The sequence below is a fragment of the Carassius gibelio genome, chromosome B1 (assembly GCF_023724105.1).
Source record: "Carassius gibelio isolate Cgi1373 ecotype wild population from Czech Republic chromosome B1, carGib1.2-hapl.c, whole genome shotgun sequence".
In the NCBI taxonomy this organism is placed as follows: domain Eukaryota; kingdom Metazoa; phylum Chordata; class Actinopteri; order Cypriniformes; family Cyprinidae; genus Carassius; species Carassius gibelio.
In genome coordinates, this window is record NC_068396.1 from 36,230,799 (window position 1) to 36,250,150 (window position 19,352).

A 19,352-nucleotide genomic window follows, 5' to 3' on the forward strand; every position below is an offset into this window, starting at 1 on the left:
TCATTACAACCCTGTTTCCAAAGCAGCATTCATAACTTCAGTAAACAGTTTTTTAATTGATTATTCCTGAACAGCATGAAAACTGAATCATTATCAAACTTTTTTAAAACGGCATTAAAAAACTCCCCCAAAAATCACAGAGATGTTGATACGAGACTTCTAAAAAATAATATCTGAGATTTTAATTGGCGTTCACATGTTGAACAGTCTGTATTCATCAGACGCTTCCTCAAACGCGGGTCGTGCACCTCATAAACGGCTCAAACGTACCTGAGCAGCGTTTTGAGATGAATGTCCTTTCTTCTTATCTGACTCGCGCTAATTGTGCGGTTTTAATCGCACAGAAACATAAGAAGTAGAGCCTCTTTGAAGTGAAAGTAGATTAGATCAAGAGGCTGAAATTCATCTTATGATGCTTTCTTAAATAAAAATCGGTTTCTTCAACAGGAAAATAACGTCCCCAGAAGGAACCTGATCACATCTCGTGTAATGAAGGCCACAAAAGGAGAAAAGTTCACATGAGACGAGAGGTCACGGCCGACCACACAGAGAATAAACCTGAAGGCGCTGAAGCTTTAGTGTGGGACAGATGAAGGAACGTGACGTGACTCTCCACAGATGAGATTTAATGACCTGAGGGTGACCCGAGGCTTTCCTTCAGCTTTACCTCCGAAGAAACGAAAACTACGTTTATTAGATCTGAGTATACTGATAAACACTCACATGAGATAAAGACAACGCAGACAACATGTTCATAATCAGTATTTTCATTTCATTTCAGAGGACCGGGAAACGCATGCAGAAAGAGAAGACGTATTGTTTTTGTGAATATAAAATATTATGGTTGGAACACATTCCCTGCCGCAATTCAGGGAGAAGACTTTACGCTATGCACTTTTATTGTTATATGCTTATGGGTTATTGTTTTAATAAATATACATATTAAGCATAAATCAAACTTTAAATCTAAATTTATTTAGGATTTGGTTTAAAAATGACAATTTGAAATTAATAGGTATAAACTTCATTTCACTAGCACTCAAAATGTTAGGGTCAGTAAAAAAGTATGTTATAAAATACATATAAATTGATATTTTTATTCAGCAAGGATGCATTAAAATGAAAATAAACAACATTTATAATGTCACAGAAGATTTTTAATCTAAATAAATGCTGTTCTTTTGAAATTTCTATTCATTTGTGAATCCTGAAAAACTAAATTAATAACAATTTACACAGAAATATTGTGCAGCACAACTGTTTTCAACACTGATAATAATCAGAAATGTGTCTTGAGCAGTGAATCATCACATTATTCTGATTTCTGAAGATCATGTGACACTAAAGACTGGAGGAATGATGCTGAAAATACAGCGGAGCATCACAGAAATATATAATGTTTTGCAATAGATTCACACAGAAAACAGATATTTTAAATCATGATATTTACATTTTTAATGCACTTGTAATCAAATAAATTCTGCCTTTCTAAGCAGAAGAGACTCAAACACACTCAAACCCCTTTAACCCCCCTCTCTCTCTGAACGTAGCTAACGCTGTGGTTTTCACCTGAGTGTTTGCGGTCAGTGTGAAGAGGACCAGCAGCAGACAGACGGACATTCCTCACAGCGGCTCATCACTCGCTCGTCATCACACCTCCTGCAGAAACACACACCACACACATCTCTGAAGTGTTTCAGCTGAGGTGTAGTCATCATCACCGGAGGTTTGCTTGAGGTGGACGTGAATGTGTGTTAAACTGGGAGAGTTATGAGTTTAACTGGTGGCTCCATCATTGTTTCCTCCTCACAGAAACGCTCATGATTATAATCGTCAGGAACACACTCCTACAGCGAGTGTGTGTTATGAGTAAACTCCTATTTTGGCCGAATCCCTGCGGAGCGTTCGGAGCGGAAGAGATTTGCTCCTCAGATTTCCCACACTGACATTCCTCTGGTAACATGCCATGGCATTACACACGCACACACACACACACACACACAGTAACAAGCGCAGAAAACATCACAAGGATGTGTTTTGGTGGAAAAGATCAGCTCCGTCCAGCGTCTCCTTCCACACCACAACAGACCGTTTTTTTTCCGAAGCCGGAGAACGGAACGAAATCTGAAACGTTTCTGCAAAAAACACCTTTACCATGGGAACATTTTTGGCTAAAACGTTTCAAATTCCATTCTGTTCCAATCTCTCTTCTGACCGTGGCGCTCTCAGATCAGTCTGTGTGAGTTTACTTCAGTCCTACGGTGAAGAACGTTAGAAGACAACCAGGAAAGCAGTTAAGACTTCCATTACTTTTCCTGTGACTGATTAAATGTAATCTGGATTACAAGAAACACACGTGAGAACGGCATGAAGTCTCGTGAGCCATGTAAGAGAAACCTCTGAGCAATAAACATGCCCCACACACTCCTCCTTTCATTTCTTCCCCATGCTCTTTCTCTTTTTCTCTCTGCAGTAAACCTGTCAAACCTCTTTTGTCTGATCTGACCCTTCACATCTGGAGAAAGAAGATAAATGGAGGGAGGAGAGATAAGATGCTGAGGGGCTGAAGAGGTCAGAAATGTTAGACCTCCTGGATGATCGCACATCTTGCAGTCGCACATTAATTCAGACAGAGACGGGGAGCAACCCACAGCATTATGGGAAAAAAAGTACAATTGCATTTACATACTCTGTGTTTACTGGTTAATTGTGATTTAATTAGTGCCACTAAAAAATACAAAACCCAGAATACACTCGAAACCTGCATTAAGAAGATCTATTGGTGAATATGTGTAGTCAAAAACATCTACTGGTCACTGCTGACATCCATACAGATGAAGAAGAAGAAGAAGAAGAAGAAGAAGAAGAAGAAGAAGAAGAAAATACTATGGAAGTGGATGGGGAGCAACATTCTTCAAATTATCTTCTTTAGTGTTTTTAGCAGAAAGAAAGAAAGAGACAGATTATGAACTTTGGTCAGTAAATGATGGCAGGGTTTCCTCTTTTGTCTGGACTGACCCTTAAACTACAGAAAATCAGTAATCTCTCTGAATCACTACACACAGACAGAGAGAGGACTGTCATCGGCGCTAATAAAATACAGCTTAATAACAAGAAAGCAAGTGCTGACTGGAAATACCATTTACTAGCTATTGCGTGTGTGTGTGTGTGTGTGTGTGTGTGTGATGGTTTTAGTAATAGGCTGGATCTGAACTGTGTGCTGAGCCTCTTGAGTTCATTGCTTTTTAAATACTCTCATTATGTGTAATAGATAATGAATCATCTGGAAGTAAACGCTTATTGATTTGGAGGAACTCAAGCACCGTTTTCAAAAGCGATTAGGACCACTGACACAGAATATAAAGAGTGTGTAAATCAGCCGTGTTGTGAACCATCAGACGCGTGCGGTGGTTTAATGTGGATGTCTTCACTGCCTCTGCATCATAATGTGTTTAATGCAGCATGCTTAAACAAGAATAGGTAAAACTATATCTAACCTTATTATAATAGTTTTAATATAATGTATATATAAATGTATATATAGCACTGTATCATAATGTTGTAATAACTAGTCTATTTAAATTCTTAAAAGTAATAATGAAATTACACACACACACACACACACACACACACATATGAACTGGTCATTCAGTATTACGGCAGAACTCACATCATGAATTAAAAAAGATCAAAATAACACCCTAGCAACTCTGATCACATCTAGTCAACGACTATACCTTGGAATAATTAAATTCATAATTAAAATAGTCATTTTATCTTCAATAGATGGCGATCATTGACTGCAGACTTCAGTAGCTGTGATTGTACAATAACAACATCTGACACCTACAGCTTCACACAGCGAGAAAACAACGACGACATCTGAGCTCCAGATCTCCAGGAGGCGTCTGAGAGCCGGGACAAGCTTCTGCAAAGTAGAGCTTTCCTTCCATGAAATGGCATGTTTGAGGTTAACAAAATACTGCACATCATCGGAAACACAGCATCCAACAGTGAAGCAGGTGTGTGAAGGAAGATGAATGAAGGAAAACACAAAGAAAGACTTGATGAAATCTCCAAGACACATGAAACAGAGAAGAATAGCTTTCCAGCTGGATGCTGAAACATCAAGCCAAATCTGTGCAGGAGCAGCTTAAAAACAGCAACATTTGCATGTCCTACTCAGAGTTCAGACATCAGTCTAGTTCATGTTTTATTAGTGGGACATAAAGACTGAGCTCGTTCTTCTGAGAACATTAGTGACCAGATGATCAATGCTAAGGACGCACAGACTGGCACAATATGGTGTGAATACTTATGCACTTGATTGTTTTAAGTTTAATAACTTCACTTTAAATAATGTTTTCCTATTGATCCAAATAAAAAACACTAAATTCATTCCCTGTGCTTCAGCTGATTTAAACCCACAAAACATCCTGTGAAATACGACTGAAGCTGCGCTGGATAGTGATTGGGCCACGTGTACTTGTTTAATAAACACACTCTGGTGTGTAGAATGTCACAAAACCACTCTTCTTGTCATTCGTCTCAGCTCAAACACTCCTAAATTCACAAGAGCAAAAACAACCGCTTATTTACACGGACATTCAGGAATGAATATGTTCATTGGGCAAGGAAGCATTAAAATCTTCTTCTGAACTCTCTATAAAAATGTATCAATCTGAAGCAGCACAACTGCTGATAATAATCAGAAACATTTCTTGAGCAGCAAATCAGTTAATTACAGTGATTTCTGAAGATCATGTGACACTGAAGACTGGAGTGATGATGCTGAAAATTCAGCTTTGATGACAGGATTCAATTACATTGTAACAAATATTCATATAGAAAATAGGTATTTGAAATTGTAATAACATGTCACTGTTTTTACTGTATTTTTGATTGAATAAATGCATATTGCTGAGCAGAAGAGACCCCAAAACATAAAATAATAATAATAATAATTACCAACCCCTGCTTGCGTGTGTCTTCAATATAGACTAATGTACTGTATAACTGTAAAACATGACATGTCTGTATTTCTGTTTCAGTCTATTCACAACACTTTTCTAATGTAAATGTCCTCTGTGATGATTTCTCACCATTTGATCACACACAGTTATTCTTTAATGGATTTTCTCTATTCATTGAATGTGAGATCACTGATATTAAACACTGTATGCTTCCTGTCTGGAGAGGAAGTCCTACGACATCACTGTCTGATTTACAGACAACTCAAGAGTGAGAGCTTAAAACTAAATCTTAGATCCTTGACTAAGTTTAATGAATCATCTATGCAAAAGTCAATGCCCATTTGTAGGACAGTTTCTGACACCCACAAAAGCCCATTGTAGCAGAGGTTAAGCTTACGCAGGTCAATGATATATCTGGCAACATAAGCTGCACTTAATCGACGTCACGAGTTTCTGGCATTGCACCGTTTGGATCATTGCTCTTCAGGCGTCCTCATTATCACGACGGGCAACATGAATCAAAGCAAAGTTATTACTGAGAAGATGAAGGTTAAAATGATGATTTAAAGCAGCTCTATAGTGGTCAAAATCAACAGTGGCTTCCAAATACAAGAGAGGTCATTTTATCTGATGGATTTAAAAACGGACGTGTAAAAAAGGGTTTGCCTTTTCTTAATTATGATTTTGTTAACACAAACAACACAGCAGATTGACTCTGTCTGTCAGTTCTGAAACGATCCACATCTGGGAACACACTTTCAGACACCTGCAAACTCACAGAGCTGAACGTGTCAGACAGAGATTACACAGAGACGGAGAGATGTTCCCGTGCCATGATGTGGACGCACGCCAACATCAACATGCCACGTTTATGATGAGCATTTACTCTGCGACAAACCAAACAACATGAAGACTGTGTGTGCAAACATGTGCATGTGTGTGTCTGCAGATGATTAAGAGATCGCAGTGATGTCATCCGTATCCCAGCATTCCACGGCTGCAGATGTTTTCAGTCACACACACACACACACACACACACACACACACACACACACACACACACACACACACACACACACACACACACACACACACAATTCACAGGAAGTCTAAAAACTAATATCTTATTTCATGAAATGAAAAACAAATGAAAAAAATAATCAATGAGTAATTGTAATGTCTCAATAATAATAAAAAAATGCTAATCAGAAGCAAACTTTGACTGCAGTGTATTAAACTCTCTCTTTCTGTTTTTTTATTTTATTATTATTATTTTTTTTTTTTAAGGAGATCTGAGCCTAAAGAAACTTTCCCAATATAAAGACGTTTCTGTGGAATGGAAAGGTTCCATGGATGTTAAATGTTCTTCAGGGAACCACAAATGGAAAGAAGGGCCTTTATTTTGAGAGGGCCTGTGACCCGAGGACTCGGCCGTCCCTTCAGCCGCTTGCAGATGGCTGAGGTTCTCCGGGGTGTTTGGTGGTGTTAATGTGGGCATCAATCCAGCACCCAGCTGAGAGACATTAAACTACAAGCCCTCCAGTTCTCCACAGATCCCAAAGGAATGTCGAATAAATAGAAACCGTACACGTCCAACTCTCCCATACAGTACACACACTGACATATACAGTCAGATGCTCACATATACAAACACTTCCATCTCTAGGACTGAGCGTTTGCATGAAGTTATGCATAAGAGCTCCTGTGATTCCCGTCTGCTGTGTTAGACTTCCAGTCATTTTTGGCACCTGGGCTCTCACATGTGCTGCAGGTGCACGAGTCACATAACCAAACACCTGCTGTACAGAATGAGGGATACGACTGCAGGAAAACAGGTTAATGATGGGTTAAAGTGATAAACGATAGTGGAACATCTAATATCAGGTGTACATGAAGCCCTGAGCAGCTCTTGTTCTTCATTGGTGTTTCAGTGTTTAATTGCACCTACATGCTCACTCCTTCCCAGAATGCCTCCACCGTCAGCACAGAAAACGCTTGCAGAGTTGATTTCATTACTCATGTCTCTGGTTCATTATCTGTGGAGCCGTCCTACACCTGAGAAAAGTGAAGTCCCTCTTGTGTTTTGTTCTCTCTGTGTTTTTTTTCTTTTCTATTGATGTGTGTGCAGTCAGGCCTGAAGAACAGGCTGTGTTTTTACATTTGTCTCTCTCTCTCTTTCACTCTGCATCTCTGTCTCCTGAGACATGAGCTCAAGCTCAAACTCACATACTCACACAGACGCTCAACAGCACAGTCAGACTTTCAGGTACATTACTCTTCTCTGAAAGTGTTTCTCTAATTCAGTTAGACTAATTGCATCAGAGGTTTCCACTAACAGAGAGAATAACCAACGAGCTATTTAAAGATGTTGAACTTCATGTAAAGATAGAGTTTGATCTGAGGAGCTAAATATATAAGATAATAGAGCCATATGAATTCAGTTCTCATTTTTCCATTTTAATTCCATTATTTGCTTCAGTTCATTATTTCCTGCTTTTATTTTTCAGTTTTGTTTTACTTTCATTTTAATCATACACAAGCATGTCTACTCAATTGAATTGACAAAATATTTAACAATTAAACAATTACTTACATTTTTAACAATAATAGGGTCAAATTCTGTGACATTTACATACTAAATTACATTTTTATGACTGGATTCCACACTTTCTGCATCATAGAAATCATAGTGCTGGATGAAAAAAAAAAAAAAATAGAGTTTGGTGTAAATGTAGCTCCTTTATTGAAGCAATAATCCGCTCGAGTTTTACCCTGATGTTCTGTACATTCTTCATCATGGTGAAACTGCTGTCATGCTCAGCCTCACATTGCTTTATTTGAAGATGGAATCAGACACTAGGATTCCTGAGCATATGGTGTTCCGGAATCCTGACAGGATGGAATGTCTATGGATTCTAGAAGTAGAAACACTGGGTGTGTAAATCAGATGGTGACCTAGAGGAACGTGAGGACTTCACAGATCCGTGAGCGGCTCCATCGCTCCCAGCCAGATGGGCTCGAGCTCTTGTGTGTGTGTGTGTGTATGCACGGTTTGAGCTCTGTTTGGGGTCAGTTTTATACTTTGTACGCTCTGCTGCAAAACCATATTTCCATATTCAGACAAATCCACAGGGACTGAGGAAAAATGATAAAGGACACAGAGAATGAATCTCTGGCGGTCAGATACTCTCATCAATGAGTGTCCAACAATATGATTTCAGTTAACAGATAACTGACATGCTCTGCTTTAACTCAACACATAGTAGAAGCTAGTTTCTTTTTGACATATTTGATAGTTTAGAAAGATGGTGATACACGACTTCAGAAAGAGATAGCAGCATTATGATATTTTCACACAGATAGTTTTAAAAGCTGTTGACTTTAGCAGTCTGTACGTGCCAATGGTGAGCTGAAAAATGGGGAAAAAAGCACTTCATCTTCATTTTTAATGCCCTATATGGTTCAGTCAAAGAAATATCACAAACCCAATGAGACCTGATGCCCAAATTGGTGAATTTCAATTTTTACAGGTTGAAACCCAAATGTGGGTCAATCTGAATGCAGCTTATACTTAATGAGTTTTAAGAGCAACGTCTGCAGAACGAATCATACCGAAAGAAGAAATGTATCTTGTTTCCTTGATCTTTCCAAAGGAATTTTTCCTGTAATTTAACCATTTTTACCCTGTTATTTAGCTTCAAATCTCAGTAAATATGCATCTGTAATATATAACAGTTTTTTGGCTTTGGCATTCATCACTATTTATGTTTGTACTCTTTGAGAAAAAGAAAATGGACAGACAGAAATATTAAGCTCGCCATGATGACCATTACTAGTGATGACATGCAAATGAAATGATGAGTTGTTGGGAGGAGCTGTGACACGAGGGCTTGTAAGTTAGTGAACTGTGTGTGTGTGTGTGTGTGTGTGTGTGATGAAGGTCAGAGCGTTCACCGTCCAGCGCACCGCTCTTTAATCTGAGCGTCACAGGCAGATAGAGGGAGACTAATAGATTGAGGTAATTATGTCAGTCTCTGCAAACGTTTCTGGCAGGAAGTGACGGATCAATGAGCGTCTGTGTCGGAAACAAAGAGCAGGAGAAACCCGAGGCTTCAGCAGATCTATCATTAATCTGTCACTCATTCTCAAACACTGAGAGAAGCACTAAATGAAGGTCAGAGCACTTTAACATCAGCATTGTGAGCAGAGATGAAGACAGATGGAGTTTTCCTGGCTAATTCTGGCAGACGCTGGAAATGTTTTTGGCAGGAACCGGTGGATCGATGGATGTCGGTGTCAGAAACAAAAGAGCATTAAAGGAACCTGAGCTTCTGATTTACACTTTCAAGCACCATGAGCTCATCCGTGCAATTGAGGAGAAGCTGTTTAGATGCACATTGCGGCTCGGAGTGTAAAAGTTAAAGGCAGTGGGAGTCTGGTGAGTGTAAATGTACAGTAGCTGCATGAATGATCTGGTGCCAGTGATCAGAGTCCATGAGATGAACTTTGATGATTCATTTACGACTCCAGTGAAGAAAGATCGGTCGAGCTAGAAAAGTTAGGTAATCACTGTCAAAAAATCAATCCTGGGTCGCTGTGGGCCAAACATATCTGAGGAAATAAACATCTCTAATTCTTGATTTAGTGAACGCAGCGCTCAGATGTGTGTCTTCAAACAACCACCAGAGCTTCAGGCTGATGTTTCCACATGCAAACGTTTATTTTTGCCATTTCTGCATTCGTCATTCAGAGTTTGGGCGTAATGGCACAACTAACTCTTAACTACTTAGTTCAGTTGTTCATACAGTCTCTTAAATTCAAGTTTCTAACTCATAAAGGAGCTGCATGACTACATACTGATCAGAGACCAATCACATCTAACAGTCCTCACCAGTTTAAAAAAATATAATAATAATAATAATAACAATTTTAAGTATTTAAGCATTTAAGTATAAACAAAAATTGGAAGAAAAAAAAGAAAGAAAAAAAATATAATAAATGTCATTAATAAATAAAATAATATTATAATACAAAATACTAAGGGCCCTTACATAGTCAACGCGAGAAACGCGAGCGACGCGCTCCCTTTCATAGTCTAAACAGTGTACGCAAGCGTTACGGGCAATGCGTGTATGCAATAGTATGGGTAGTAGAGTCGGGGTGATATTAGTAGAGTCGGGTCGCGTGACATTCAGATCACAATGGCAACTGAAGAGGAGTGTATTCTGTTGCTGATTTTACATCGGCGGCAACAAAGGCAATGCAGAGATAAATGTGGATGAATACGTATAAGTTCGCATAATTTTTCCTCTTCGCCCGCCATTGTATTCAAACCTTCTTCTGTAAACACAATATACTTGAATTATTGTACAATACTTGCAATGTCGCCCCCACCGACAACGCATAGTATTGCGTGCATCGGCGAGTCGCGTATCAAAAACTAGGACGACACATTTGGCTACGCACTGACGCATAATGGCGGCCGAAGCGTAACGATGCGTAGCCACGGGGATGCGTATGCGTACAGATGCGTTGACTATGAAACGGCCCTAAAGTATAAAATGTAACTTTTGTTAATTATATAAACTATATAATCTAACAAAGAATTATTCTTCTGGCAGAAGGATACAAATATTAAATTATTTTTTTATTGCACTGTTAAATGTATTTAAATATTAAAAATACAATAATTAGTATAATAACAAAATAAATGTAAAAACTTGATGTAAATAATTTTACATGTACAAATATAATACTTAAAATAGTATATTTACATCACATTTTAATACAAATTAATAGTTTAACATGTTACTCTGTTAATTATGTAAACTATAAAAATGATATACTATGTAAATTATAGAATCATTAATTTAAAAAGACAGTGTCTCAATGTTAAGTAGCCTAAAAATGTAGCTAATGTTTCTCAGTAGAGTCTGAATGCATTATTTAAAGGCTATCAGATGGAAATACTTTATATCAGGAGTAGTTTAAAAGTGCTGATGTGTGTCTTCTGGACTTTATGATGTGGGATAGTGTCTGGAGAAGGACCACAAACCTTAATGCTCTTACTATCTTCACGGTCCATGAGCTGAGCAAAGGAGAGGTTACACACACACACACACACACACAATAATGACACTATAGTGCTGCAACCTAGTAGCATCTTAATTACATATTGTTCCTGACAATAGAGCTAAATTATTTAAATAAGACCGCGAGCGTGACATGAGTCATAACACACACACACACACACACACACAAAGCGAAAATATGCACCATTGTACTTTTCTGAACTAGATTTTCTTATGAAAATCTGTGATCTTCTGGTCTTTAGACATGATTCAATTTTTTCTCACCTGTTTTATGGCTTGCCAGGTTAAAATCGTAGGTCTAAGGCACATCTTCAACTGTTAAAATATAACAGTGTAAGATGAGACGCTCATAACAGCAGCAGCATTGCTTTGAACAACCAGCTATATTGTGTTGTGCTTCTCTGTTGTGATTTATAAAAGCAGCCCACATCACTGCTCCTTCATTATCTAGAGCTTCATTAATATTCCAACAACATCAAAGACCAGATCCTTTACTGTCCTCACTGGAAATATGAACAAAGTACAGAGTTATAAGAGAGGACTGCATACATACAGTATGCATATGAATAAAGAAGGTTTTGTAGAAAGACCAGAATCAAACAAATAAAAATGATATTAATTTAGCAGAGTAAAAATCAATCGGTACAAGCTCCAAACCTGTCAGACTTACATCTGAGACTCTCTGCCCTCGGCGATGAAATCTGAAAAAGGCTCATTAGCATAGATTCATCTGTTATGAACTCAAGAAGCCACATTAATGACTAGTTATGAACTTATACATAACTTCTGAACAAATGCATACAATAAAATAACATTTTAACAAGCAGCTGGAAGGAATTCAGCACTCAAAACAGCACTGAGCAAACCACAGGTGTTATATAGTGTAAAACTCCCTGAATGCACTGAATCAATCAGACTGATTCTGAATCACTGTGAAGAATCAAATGCAGAGCACTGAGAGCACAACAGACTTCACTGATCAGAGCGAGAGCGTCGCGAAAAGTCACAAAAGAAGTGTGTTTTTGGTTGCCAGGGCAAGACAACCCTGCACAGATTACCAAAAGAGAAACAGCATTAAGGGACCAGTGGATGGAGTTTATTTTTACAGAGCATCAACGGAGTTGTGCAAGTGTTTGTGTTTGTTCCCTGCATTTCGAAGATGCTTGTTTATAAACAAGGCCCAGTTTGACGCCGGATTTTCACATCGTTTATTTCTTAAGGATAATGCAGTCCCAACGAAAAAGGGTCACGATCGTGTGTTGGAACCACATGCGGTGAGTAAAACTGCTTCAAATATCTCTGTGTTGTTAACTTAGCTATCGGTGCGTAAGCACATCAAGTAAACAACATGCGATGTTGTCATCAAAATGCACTTTCCACGTGTACAGCTTAAAAAAAAAAGAAAAAAAAAAAGACGACAGAAAGTGGAACTTAGTCATTTTCCAAAACCGCTAAGCAAATATATACAGTTTCAGTACATACCACATAGCATACCGCCTTTGCTGATGCTGCTCTTGTTAAATTTCAGCCTCTGGATCTGTGTCACAGTTTCCAAACGCTCTCAACACAAAAGCCTACTGGTGCTCGTGATTCTTTAGCTCCGCCCACACGTAACGCCTCTAGGCGCTCGTGTTTTTCCGGGAAAAATCGGTACAGACTATACTCTCAATGTGCTTTAAGGGAGATCCGATTGGCCACGTTAACGGGGTTGTGTTTCTAATCACATGTGTGACACGCTTGATGTGACAGCAGTGAGAGTGATTCTCTAACAGAGGATCCAGCTTCATCACTGCACCTCCATCTACAGTCAACTACACCTTCAGCTGAGCAAACTCATGTCACAAACAGATTGGTGTTCAAAAATTAGACTAAGTTAATAATGGGTAAATAAATAATACTGATTCTTTTCTGTAGTGTGTGGACTAAAATATTAATTATAATCAGGATCCTAGGAATCAGAGAAGCTTATGTATTACATTACTTACAACACACACACACACACAAACACACACTGAGAGAGAGGAGGAGGACGAGGAGGAGGAGGAGGAGGAGGAGGAGGAGGAGGAGGAGGGGGAGGAGGAGGAGGAGGAGGGGGAAAAAGCAATTTATTCAGTAATGATTGTTTTCACACTTTTCTATCAACAGACTAAATTAAATAAGCTAAAGTGAATTTAATATTTGATAAAACAGTTCAAAAATAACTTAATTGACACAATGACACAAACACAAACCTAAACGACGGCAAAATTACAATTCTGTCATTATTTGCTCATTTCCATGTCCTTCTACTTCTACTGTTATTGCTTTACCTTAACATTATTTATATACTGTACTTCAAGCTGCGGTAGGGAACTTTTGACGCTCTAGCGGTTAATAAACAGAACTGCTTGCGTCTTGCGGAAGAACATCGTAGCCGGAACTACTTCTCTCTGTTTATGTCTATGAAGAATCACAAAGGTACTGGGTTACTCCGCCGCGGTACCCCCGAAGCAATCTAAAATAGTCCGAATATAAACACTTATTATAGGTGCACCCTAGTGATTCAGGACAAGCTAAAAACACGGTTTGGAAAATGGATTCATGGTGTACTCGCTTATTATATACATTTTTCTACATTTTGAACACAAACAAAGTTACGGACCGCAGCTCTGATTGGTTATTTTTTACCGGGAGCGATGGAGTTTCTGCAAATGGCAGTAGGACACTGGGAGGAGCCAGAGGAGCTTGATTTTTTCACAGATTATCTGTCTCATATTCTACTGTCAGGACATAATGACTGGTTTAATAAATATGTAAAAAATATTTTTTTACAAAAGTTCCCTACAGCACCTTTAATGTTTTGAATAGCACTATTTATTTTAAATCAATAAACACACACACACACACACACACACAAATATGGTAAATTTGGCTGCTGTCATTTTTAGTCTAAACAGATAATTGCAGAACCGTACTGAGTTATATAAAGTGTAAAGCACGTATGTAAGTGAGGTGAAGTTTCACAGGACTGTTGGGCAGTTTGGGTTAATCCAGGACAAACATACATGACCAGTCCCTCACAGAAGAGCCAAACCCAGAGCAAATAATCTGCTAATGCAGGAACGCTCCTATAACAATCCCAGGAGATTATAATAACAGCACATCTGAGCCCCAGAGCAGTGATCACCAAACTGATCATGTTTCCACTGTATCACATTCAAACACTCCTGGAACATAAAGTCAATATGTGACTAAAGCTCTGGATGCCTGCTCCTGATTATTGACCAGTTTGCTTTACTAAAGTGTCCCTCACACACACACACACACACACAGATCCAGCGTGTGCTTTATTCATGGGGAAGCGACGTGTGCAGCCTCTCAAAGAGCACACTCAGGTGAATAACTTCTGCATGAGATAAACATCTCATTTAACGACCAGACAAGAGAACATTACCGGCCAGCGAACAGGAATTATCTTTTGCCACACAGACTGATTCCTCAAACTCACTATTTATATCCATCAGTGTCCTGTTCATCACTGAACATCAGGAGCGTCACAGTGACGGAGAAGATCAGCTATCAGACGGGTGCACAGACAGCCCTGCTGACCCATTCACAGCACGCACACAGAAATGTGTACTACATTCATTAAACTGTGTGAAAACATCAAGAACATGTCTACAGGAGGCTATATATATATATACCTTTAAAAAATATATATTTGTATATAGAGGGTTAACTTTTACAAATCCCAGATTTTTGTTGTTATTATTATTATTATTATTATTATTATTATTATTATTATTATTGGAGTCTTTTCTTTCTTTCTTTCTTTCTTTCTTTTTTTTTTTACCAAAAAAACTTAATATTACATTTTTTTCTACATCAAAAATTCATGTTTAATTTAAAATGTTGCCGTTTGCGTAATTGTTTGATAAATGCAGCCTGCTAGCAAGTATGAGTGAAAATTGTTTCTTCACCATTTATTTATTTAATTATTTATGTATTTCCGTGTAGCCTATGCATCGCTCATCATACTTACAGTAGCTTATTAAAAGTATAGGCATATTAGCCTATACTTATCAAAAAAAAAAAAAAAAATAACCAATACCAATAATCATCTTTAATCTGCTCACCAACTGCAGGATTTCTTAAACTTCGCATCTGGATTCAGATTGTGCAGTTTTTTTCTGTACAGAAAATATGATTATGTTTAATGAGGCTCATGCATCTCTCATAACACTCGCAATGAGAGTTTGATTGCTTTAATACAAAGTCAAATCCTCATAAAACGCAGGTCAGCTGTGACGAAAGTAATTCAAACTGTTGTCTGAATGACCAAACATCGAGAAATGAACTCGAACACTTTTAGGGATCAACAGACCCTCACATGATGAATGTGATGAACGCTTTAAATCAGTCACTCACCAGCGCGAGCTTCATCTCTCCAGCTGCTCATCTTCTTCACTAAATCCAACACTTCGTCAATCCACTACAAACTGACTGAAACTCGGCGATCCGTGAGAGCAGAAGAGCTTGAAGACTCAGTACTTTCTCTCGTGCTTCATGTGCCGTTGTTTCCTGCGGCTGAGCGCAGAGCGCGCGCGGATCTGCTCCGTTACCGGGAGCCCGGCGTGACGTCACCGCGGGCGGCGTGTTTACTACAGCAGACTGCGCGCACCTGATCAATATCGGTTCAAATGTAATTAAGACTTCAAGCAGCGAGCGAGAACATATCTGACTTCTCTGAACAAATAAGATATAAACACATCGGCACACAAATACTCTCTAAATACTTCGATTAGGGACAGTTCTGCAGAATAACTGCACCATGATAAAACATAATCCAGGAGTCCAACTAGACCGGTCTAACCAGCAAACCTGCTCTGAGCTCAAGGCAAGCTGTTTTCTTGTGACAATGAATTTTTCTGGGTCATATTTCACCCCAAAATCAATATAAAGGGAAAATAAGACATTACATAAGCTATAAGCTAAATGGAAGTTGGAAGTAGTTTAAGGACAGCTAAGATATTTGGAACTTGGTTTTTATGACAATATTGTGATGCAAAACTAAACAAATATATGTTTTGTAAAGTTTTTAAGAATTCAGATAGTAGGTTGTAGAGTTTAAGGGTGACTTTTATGAATATGTTACGGTAAATGTGAATCTGATTAAAGTTGCCATTGAGAATAATGAAATACCAACATTTTTTTTTTTTTCATTCTGACATAAAGGTTGCATAAACTGTCTCATACAGCCAAAACATTTTTTTTTCTTTTTTTTTAAATAAAATATCTCAGTATGTTATTACAAGACCATGCATTTATGCCTTACACACACACACACACACACACACACACACATATATATATATATATATATATATATATATATATATATATATATATATACATAATTTATTCAGTGCACTCTAAGGTAAATAAATAAATCATTTTAAATCAGTACTGGCTAGTTTATGCTAATTTTTATTTGAAAAAGAAATGGATAGGAAGATGACATGGCAAAACTAATACGAATTTAATGAGAACCATAATGGAGGATTTAAAAGGAAATAAATAAGTTAAATACACATTCCTCCATTCCGCCATGAATGCATGCTGTGATCTAGCCAGTTTTGAAAATAATATATAAACACATTATCAATACTTGTATTTTGTGCTTCTATATTTGTCAATGGTATAAAAATGGTTCAAGCTCTCATCTCTAGTCTAGCCTCAGCTCTCAGGTTCAGATCGGCTTTGTACAAATAGCTCAGGGATTGAGTATCTCAGCATAAAGAACCAGGATATATGATACTAAAGCCTGGCCAAACCACACACACACACACACACACACACACACACACACACACACACACACACACACATGCATATCACACTTCGTCCCCAAACTCTCCTTGAACAGACTGTAAGCATCATGTAAATATATTCTTTACAGCTGTTAATCTGTCCCAGTTTCTGCAGATTTATTCCAATTGTACATAAAAACAAACAAAACATATCTGTATACCGCAGAACAGCTCATGCAAATTACAATGACCTTTGACCCTCGGCTGCTTAACATGTTTGTCAACAGCTTTATACATGAAAAAAAAAATAGCAGTGAGAAAAACAGCATGCATTATGCAACATGCATCTCAACATTATTGAATGCTACACTGTTTTCACATGACCCCAATTATTCCGATCAAATAATGAGTCAAGAAAATAATCTTTACAAACTGCTACTGATAATCAGTTAATTTGGAAAAGGGCAGCCTTTCAATAAACCCAGAAACCGCAGTACGGCTAAGGGCAGCCATATCTTTGTGCATATGATGATTTTCCTTAAGGCATGCATGAAGAATTTATATGCTGTATATGGTACTATTTTCTGCAAATAAAATATTCATAGTAGGTGATTCCGAGCACAGCCAGAGTCTGTGATTGTGTGTGGTGATGCATTGGGATGTGATCTGAATTCATAGCACATGTGTGTCTCAGGCTCGCGGTATAGATCTCAGCCGAACCCTCAGAGATGTTCAGATCAGAGCCACTCCAGGCAAGACAACACAGAGGAGCACACCGTATACTGACAGAATAAAGGAGAATCTGGGAGTTTCTGCTGAACTAGCATCTATCTCTATCAGCAGAAAGAAACACACGAGTCAGGACATCACGCCATGAAAACAGCAGATTTGCTGAACATATGGAAAGAGGGCGAGAGCTGTCGGACAGCTTATTATGTAGTTGACCTTTTCGTCTTCATTAAATCAAGCGTTTGATTTCTGTTTCAAGTAAATGCTGTACTGAGCTTAAAATTCATCAAAAACTAAATGTATCACAGTTGCAACCAAAATCTGAAGCAGCACAAATGATTTCAATATTGATAATAATCAGAAATGTTTCTTGATATCTTGATCTTTAATATTTCACAATTGTACTCTTTTCTCTGTATTTTAAATAAACTGCTTTAGTTTCAAGCACCAATGAATGTGTAACTGCACTGATTGTTCAGCAGCTGAACTGACAGTCATTATCAGTGACCTCTCTTCCGTCATACAGTACTGTATGAGAGCTCAAGTGTTTAATACTAATTGCCGGGGTTGAGGGGTCAGTGTCTTGCTCAAGGGCACGATGCTGATGGAGCTGGGGTATGAGCTCAATTACTACTACTGGAGATCCCCAGTAACCTCTGTGTCAGCAGCCCAGACGCTTAAACCACTAGTTCACTCAGAAATACAAATGCTGCCATCATTTACTGAACTCTGAGCCAGTATGATCTTCTCATGTGCTGCCATCATTTAAGACAGATATAAGAAGACAAGCTATTGCTTCCAAGGAGAGTGAATGGTGATCTTTTTTATATATATATACATGAAGCTCTGTATTGAAATATCACCATTGTATTTCACTTTTTAAAACAGAAGCTCAACATCTGTAATTCACAGAAGTCAATGAAAGTGTCCTGCCTTCGCAGAACAAATCATGCTGCATGGCCTCAAACAGTTCTCAAAACACTAAATTTATAGTTCAAATCATATGAAATCAAATTATCCTGCAGCTTTTTAATTAAAACGCTCTGATGAGCAATGGAAATGTACAAGAACTTTCACAAAATCCGTGATTTTTGGATGTCAGAGGCCCAATTAAATTAGCATATAACCACCAAAATTGACATAATCAACACTTTTTTATGATTTCAGCAACTTTTATGGTGAGATAATACAGAGGATGAAGGAAATAAACTATTATTCCTTAGCACTAGTCAAATGAAATGCGAGAAAGTCCCAGTGTAAATTGTATGCATACTTAATAAGTGTATAAATGAATAAATGAATGTACAAGATAAACTGTTATATTGTGAATAAAATCACACATGTAGGGCTGAATGTTTTTACATAAAATGTATATATAATAAAAAATGTATAACTAACACAAACACACACACACACACACACACACACACACACACTAAAAATGCAGGTAAAATATTATTTTACTAAGCATATTAATTCAGCTATTAGCTATAATCTCATTTCATGTTGTTTTTCACATTATAGCTATTATTATATACTTAAATTCTCTACTGATGCAAATGTCTTTAACCAAATCAAGGCTGTAACCACATGTATTTAAAAAAAAAAACAACTATTCATGCACAAAAATAAGAGAATTCAGAGCAATAGAGGATGTAAAGAAAAACACGTCTGATGTGACCCTTTTCAGAGCTTGTGTGTATTATGAGAGGATCAGTGGGAATAACACTTATTTATGACTAAAAGCTTGTTGAGATGTTATTGAAATG

General features: G+C 37.9%; 1 protein-coding gene across 2 annotated transcripts in view; it reads right to left on the bottom strand.

The window, feature by feature from the left end:
- LOC127948463 (glucagon receptor) overlaps nt 1–15,669 on the bottom strand; it is a 31,392-nt gene extending 15,723 nt beyond the window's left edge. For both annotated transcript variants that reach the window (XM_052544901.1, XM_052544900.1), the window contains exons 1-2: nt 15,473–15,669; nt 1,570–1,659 (exon numbers count right to left, since the gene is read on the bottom strand). In XM_052544901.1, the coding sequence (XP_052400861.1) occupies nt 1,570–1,620 (51 nt within the window). In that variant the 5' untranslated portion in view covers nt 1,621–1,659; nt 15,473–15,669. The remainder of the gene's footprint in view (nt 1–1,569; nt 1,660–15,472) is intronic.
- Nucleotides 15,670–19,352: the final 3,683 nt, after the last annotated feature.